The 7469-nt window shown below is 40.2% G+C and overlaps 1 protein-coding gene across 1 annotated transcript; it reads right to left on the bottom strand.

Annotated features, from left to right (window-relative positions):
- Positions 1–3814: 3814 nt before the first annotated feature.
- On the bottom strand, positions 3815–6582 carry LOC123442156 (protein LIFEGUARD 2-like). The gene is made up of 4 exons (XM_045118234.1): positions 6342–6582; positions 5785–5898; positions 4449–4606; positions 3815–4233 (listed from the first exon to the last, which is right to left on the bottom strand). The coding sequence occupies exons 1-4, from the start codon at positions 6580–6582 to the stop codon at positions 4027–4029; spliced, it is 720 nt and encodes a 239-aa protein (XP_044974169.1). The 3' UTR covers positions 3815–4026.
- Between the last annotated feature and the right edge of the window lie 887 nt (positions 6583–7469).

Here is a 7469-nt window from a genome sequence, read left to right as displayed (position 1 = left end):
CTATGTATCCACACATGCACTGTGTTTCCAATCAATACAATTATAGCATGGATAATAAACGATTATCATGAACAAAGAAATATAATAATAACTAATTTATTATTGCCTCTAGGGCATATTTCCAACAAGACTCTCATCAAAAGAGTAAAATTAGTTGCTCGACCACTATTACAGAATTGTAATTTACCAGCATCTTGTTGGGCACATGCGGTATTACACGCCACAAATCTGATACAAATCAGACCAACTGCATATCATACAACCTCCCCACTACAACTAATACGTGGCACTCAGCCAAGTATTTCCCATCTGCGAAAATTCGGTTGCGCAGTATACGTACCGATATCACCACCGCAGCGTACCACAATGGGCCCCCACAGAAAACTAGGGATCTATGTGGGTTATAATTCTACGTCAATTATTAAATATCTTGAACCTCTTACAGGGGACCTGTTTACTGCCCGCTACGCTGATTCAATTTTTGATGAGGACCATTTCCCGGCATTAGGGGGAGAATCAAACCACAAAGAATGCCAGGAAATAGATTGGAATGTAACAGGCATTCAGTCCTTAGATCCACGTACTAAAGAATCTGAAACTGAAGTTCAGAGGATCATAGATTTGCAACACATTGCAAATAATCTGCTAGATGCATTTACTGACCATAAAGGTGTCACTAAATCGCATATTCCCGTTGTTAATGCACCAGAACGAGTGGAGTTACGAACTAAAACCACTAAAAGCCCAAATGAGAGCAAGAGGGGGAGAAATCTGGTTAGCCGGAATATAGCTTCTCAAAAGCCTCCGCGGAAACAGAGGAAACCAACTCCTCTACCAGTAAATGCAATTCAACCTCAAGTTGAAGGACACCAACCAGATGCTCAACATCTTGAACCCAGCATAAATGCGCATAAAAACATAATAGTTGGGACATCGGAACACCATGACTCTATTGTTGTGGGAAATCACATAGAGTCTGAAGGTATAAAAGAAATTTCCATAAACTATATAACAAAGGAGAATCATACAATAGAGAGACTACAATTGTCGACATATATTTTGCCTCTGAAATTGCTAAAACCCTTCAACTGGATCCAGAACCAAAGACCGTCACGGAGTGCCTCAAGCGTCCTAATTGGCCTAAATGGAAGGAAGCAATTGAGACAGAATTGCACTCGCTCAACCAAAGAGAGGTATTTTCCTCAGTAATACCTACTCCTCAAAATGTCTTCCCTGTGGGAGCAAAATGGGTTTTTGTTCGAAAAAGGAACGAAAACAATGAGGTGGTGAGATACAAAGCGAGACTTGTAGCACAAGGGTTCACGCAGAGACCCGGCATCGATTACGATGATACATACTCTCCTGTTGTGAGTGGAATAACGTTTCGATACTTAATATCCATGGCAGTACAAATGAGTTTATCTATGCAGTTGATGGATGTAGTGACAGCATACTTATATATATATGAAAGTCCCTGAAGGACTTAAAATACCGAATCCAAAAGAAAATCGCAACGCATATTGTGTAAAATTACAAAAGTCATTATATGGCTTAAAACAGTCGGGTAGAATGTGGTATAACCGACTAAGTGAGTTCCTTATTCAGAAAGGCTACTCAAATAATGATGATTGCCCTTGTGTATTTATAAAGAAGTCCTCAAATGGATTTTGCATCATCTCAGTGTACGTTGATGACCTCAATATCATTGGAAGTACACCTGATATCAAAGAAGCACGCAATCATCTAATGGCGGAATTTGAGATGAAAGATTTGGGAAAACCCAAATTTTGCTTAGGCTTACAGCTTGAGCACCTTCCCTCGGGAATTTTAGTATACCAACCTGCTTATATTCAAAAGGTTTTGGAAAAATTTAATATGGATAAATCATATCCAACCAAAACACCCATGGTTGTCAGATCCCTTGATATGAATAAAGATCCTTTTAGACCTCGGGATAATGACGAAGAGATATTGGGACCTGAGTTCCCATATCTCAGTGCCATTGGTGCGCTAATGTACCTTGCAAATTGCAGCAGGCCTGATATTGCATTTGCGGTAAATTTACTAGCTAGACATAGCGCTGCTCCAACAAAGCGTCATTGGACGGGAGTAAAGAATATCTTTAGATATTTACATGGCACGAAAGTTCTTGGATTATTCTATCAGAAAAACCAAGATATGACTATGGTAGGATATACTGACGCTGGCTATCTATCTAATCCTCACAATGCCAGGTCACAGACAAGTTTCGTATTCTTATATGGTGGAACTGCTTTTTCGTGGAAGTCAACAAAACAAACTCTCGTAGCAACCTCCACTAATCATTCTGAAACCATTGCATTATTTGAAGCATCAAAAGAATGTGTATGGCTTCGCAGGATGATTAACCACATTCAAACAACATGTGGTGTTGGTTCATTAGGATCACCAACTATTATTTATGAAGATAATGCAGCTTGTATTGCTCAAATGCAAATGGGTTATATAAAAAGCAATATCAAAAAACACATTTCTCCTAAATTGTTCTATCCTCATGAATTACAGAAAAATGGAGAAATTGATATTTTGCAAACTAAATCATGTGACAATCTAGCAGATCTGTTCACAAAGTCTTTACCGAATTCAACATTCCAAAAATACATTCATGAAATTGGTATGAGACGACTTCGTGATTTGAAAAGTTCAGGGGGAGAAATCTCCTGAAAATATAACCCTTTAATTATCATCAGGTAATGAATATTGTACTCTTTTCCTTTATGAGTTTTTCCAACAGGTTTCTCATAAAAGGTTTTTAACGAGACAATTAAATACAAGCATTGATGCATGCCATATCATATTTCTCCTTATATTTTTTCCTACTAGGTTTTAAAGGAGTTTTTCATGGCACATCTCATTGCACTCTTTTCATTATGAGTTTCTTTAAAATTTTCTCTCATAATGTTTTTAATGAGGCAATATCTTCATTAAGATCATATGCTATACTTTCTATTTTTCCTATGAATGTTTTTAAAGGAAAGTATCTAAAGCATATTTATTGCCCTCTAAAACTCACTAATAATTGTCTCCTTCTTTGAAGGTTTTTCTCATATGAGTTATCAAGAGACAATAATCACTATATGTTGTATCATTTTCTCCTTGTCACTTTTTCCACTAGGTTTAAAGGAGTTTTAACAACATATCTATACATTTCTCCTCATAATTTTTCCACAGGGTTTTTGGGGAAGATTCTCAAGAATTGACTGATGTATATACAAGGGGCTTTCAATAATGGATTACTGAAGACGGCGTTGTACAAGGGGGAGTGTTGCGAACCGACTAAAACTGTACCGCAATTAGCGAACCGTCATTAGGACGTGATTAGTCCGTTATTAGTCTAAACGTCGTACGGACGCATCCGTCCGTACGGACGCCTTTTGCTACTCGCGTCTCAAATCCTTGTATAAATATATCAAGATCAATGAAAAAGAGATCATTCACACAAACACTTTCGTTTCTATTCTTACAAAATCTACAAGCATGGCCATTTTTGAAGGTACATACAGTACCAAGTCAATAGTCATTGAATACTCCCAATTCAAGCGTGTTGCAAAAGGAAAAACACATTCCCTTTTTTTTTAACACGCGCGGATGCTTATACATACGCATATACACTCGCTCCTGTGAATCGGTCTTACTTTCAGGTTATTTCGTAGGAAACATATTGTCCTCTTCGAGAAATCACATGGCCACACAAATGATATCTGAAACCAATATAGTAGAAATGATATGGTAAACACAGCAGCACACCACCAATCAAGCATGTGAAAAGCGTCAAGGTCTCGTGCCAGTAGCACACCTAACTAAATCCAACGTCACATCCACCATCCATAGAACCTACGCACAGCAGTTTTATAATGTTTTCTCTCTAGGGATCAGCTCAACTAAACTACTAAGCAACATTTTCACCATGCTAGTGAGACCAACCTATACAATTCTTCAAGTCAAGGACTTGTGAAGTCGGGAACAGGGGGCAGGGCGATGTGCGCTTTAGCTGTCACCCGCGCTAAACAGGGTCAGCAGGGCCATGAACAGATTGATGATGTCAAGGTAGAGCGAGACAGCGGCCCAGACATACTCGTCATATGTGTACCGCTTGATGATGTTGTCCGTGTCATAGACAATGTAGGCACTGAAGATGAGTGCCGCCAGCGCGCCATAGATCATGTGAGAGAGCTTGCCAAGCGGGAAGAGGATCTGCATACAGAAGTCATGATAAGTATTGGTTGTAGCATAGAGAAGACTGGCAATATATGAAGGACACATGTAACTACTCCCTCCGTTCCAAACTAAATGACTCAATTTTGTACTAACGTTAGTACAAATCTAGTACAAAGTTAAGTCATTTATTTTGAGACGAAGAGAGTAGAAGAGAAGATATATAATTGATCTGAGCCACATACGCATCTGACCTGAATGAATCCAAAGACGAGCAACATGATGAGAGAAGCGAATAGGAAAGGACCAAGGAAGCTGAAGTCCTTGCCCCTCCCTGCAGCCCAGAAGGTGTAGGCAGTGAGGCTCAACACAACCACCGTTGTAAGAATCGCAGCCTCCAAAATGACTTTGCCTGTGTGCATGGTGGATTATTTTAGCGGTTTATTTATATCATATAAGAGCAGGCAAAATTAGTTACTAATTAAATGAACTAATTTCTATCTTATCATCTCATACATCTCTTTACCAACGAGGCTTTCATGTAAATCTGACCAATTAGTAAAGCACTTTCATGTAAATAGCAGCGACGCATTGAAAAAGAAGCAAACTATCAGCAAGCTCCTGCGATATGATCCAAGCTAGAACGAACCTCAGAATTATTGGTACAACCGAAAAATGAGATGGTAAGAACGGTGACGCAAACAAAAATGGATGACAGATAACAGGGTGCCCGACAAGATAACTTTGTCTAAATCAAAAGATTAATCTATTTAGATTTATCTAGCACATGCAGGCATGGACTACCTTCAAAATAACCTATGAATTAGCACAGTAGTCGTGTCACCACAGTAGTTTGTATATCATGTGAAAATCCCTTTTATTTCATTTCGATGAAAGTTTAAGCTAGCTGCGCAACCTAACCCACGTCCTTGCCAAAACCATGCAACTTGAGCAGGTTGGCTGGCATATAATTGGACCAAACGCCCCTTACGATCAAATTGATATTATCACATCATTATGTATATATCTTACAACAAATAGTGGCAGAAAGAAACGGTAAACAAATATGTAAGATCCAACCAATGTTCTATGAAAAGCAAAAGTTTACCGCTATTTGCTAATTTTCTGAGTTGAAATAGGAACAGCTGAGAATAGCAAATCAAGGACTTCTCATAGAGCAATCCTACTAGCTGGCAAGATTGCAAATGCTTAACTCAGACAAACATATCATGAAAGGTTGACCAACAGGCAACAGGTACAACTTGGCTCTCATCACAAGACTGGGGGAAAACCTAAACAATAGTCACATGGACTGCCTGAGTGTGTACCATTTGCATGGCCAAGGCGAATTGGCGGCAAAGTGTATTTCTAAACCGAGTCCACTTTTTTTTATTCCCCAACGAAACGCTAGTGATGATGAGCAAGCTAATAGTAGCAAAATATCTACTACTCATATACTCATATCTAATGAATTAACACAATTAATGATAGGGGCATTAGAGGATGCTGATTTACATAAGCAGCAGAGCAGAGTGACTCAAGAACAAACTATCTAGGAGCAGAAAGAATAGATGGTGGGAAGGCAATTACCGCTAGTGAAGGCACATGTCATGCCCACGGCGAAGCTGATGGACACTGTGAAGACGCCAAGCAGCAGCAGATTGACTGGGTGCTTCTGGCGGTACAAGTACAAAGGGCAGAGCACTGCATAAAAAACAAATTAACAAGCATTTTAGTAAGAAATCGATTTACCAGCTGCAATTCACAGAGCAACCACGTCCCATTCTAGTCTAGTAAAGCAACATTAGGAGTACATGGATGGGACGTTACTGTAAAAAAGTAGGAGCTGTAAAACCAAGAATCCATAGCTTTGCGGGGATAGGACGGCATCCGAAAGTAATTCAGAACAGAGCAGAGCAGGCAAAGGGAAAACTATAGTTCGTCATGTCCTCTCACGAAGTCGCTCAAAAGCTAACAACCACAACTTTCCCTTCTTGTAAATGCAGTAGTAACAAGAATGGGATATAGTGTATTCGGGACGCTCGCGGTGACGGAAACCCTCCGTAGAATCGGATCGGATGGAAACCCCAAGAGAGATTAAATTCATAACAGAAAAAAGATGGCGGAGACATGGTTTGAAGGCTCACCGATGAAGGGGAGGATGAGGAGGAAGATGTAGAGCCCTAGGCCGGCGTAGGAGGAGACGAAGAAGTGCGGGATGGCGCGGACCTTGACGACGACGGCCGCGACGACGGCGGTGAGGAGGAGCTGCAGGGAGAGGATGACGTAGATCTTCCGGATGAGCGCCCAGCGCAGCTCGGGGCTCTCCGCCATCCCGGCGTACAGCGCCCCCGTCGGCGCTGCAGCCTCGATGTCGCAGCCCTTCATCTCGCCCGGCGTGGCGGGGAGCAGGGAAGCGGCCTCCGGAGGTATACTAGGGTTTTCGCGGGTGTAGCGGACGGAAGGTAGGCGACGACGATGGGCCGAAAAGGCTCCGGTGCTCAACTTATATGGACAGATCAGATGAGAATGAGAGACCTGCTGGGCCCATTAATAAGGCTCTTCTACACCCCTTCGGCTACCCGCATTGCAGTTTTCAAACGGAGCACTACCGGCCCCCTTCGACTCGGCTCTATCAAGCCAGCTTTCTCTTTGAAATTTGATTGAGACTAGCATACATGAATTTTAAAAATGGTTTTGAGTTCATAAATTTGAAAAAAGATCACAAAATTAGAAAATAGATTTTGATTTTTAAAATATTCATAGAATTGAACAAAACTCATGACTTTGAAGTTAGTTCATAAAAAAATCAAAAAAGTTTTTGTGAGTTAGAAAATTATTCATATATTTTTAAGAGTCTGAGAATTAAACTAAAGTCAACACATTTAAAATAATTTGCAAAAAAAAATATTATTAACTAAAAACAAACAAATATAGCACTAAGGAGAAAAAAAGGAAAAACCGACTAGACAAAGCTTTTGAGCATCGATTGCTGGAACATACACAAAAGCAAACTGATACCGCTGTAGATGAGCCAGCCTATTACCACAAACGTATGTAGCAAGGTGAGCGCGAGAGCTATATCTATACCTATCTAATAGTAAAGGGGTTATTGCTTTTGTTAGTATGACACATAAATTATTCCCAAAGTTATAAAACATTACCCATCAATGCCATCTTTTTTTAAGACTATCTGGCGAAGCTTTATTTAACTAAGACCAATGTTTACACGAATAAATGCAAGATCATCGGGATTGTCTAACCAGACATGGCGG

Source organism: Hordeum vulgare, chromosome 3H (genome assembly GCF_904849725.1).
Source record: "Hordeum vulgare subsp. vulgare chromosome 3H, MorexV3_pseudomolecules_assembly, whole genome shotgun sequence".
Lineage (NCBI taxonomy): Eukaryota > Viridiplantae > Streptophyta > Magnoliopsida > Poales > Poaceae > Hordeum > Hordeum vulgare.
This window is presented reverse-complemented; position numbering and strand designations above follow the sequence as displayed.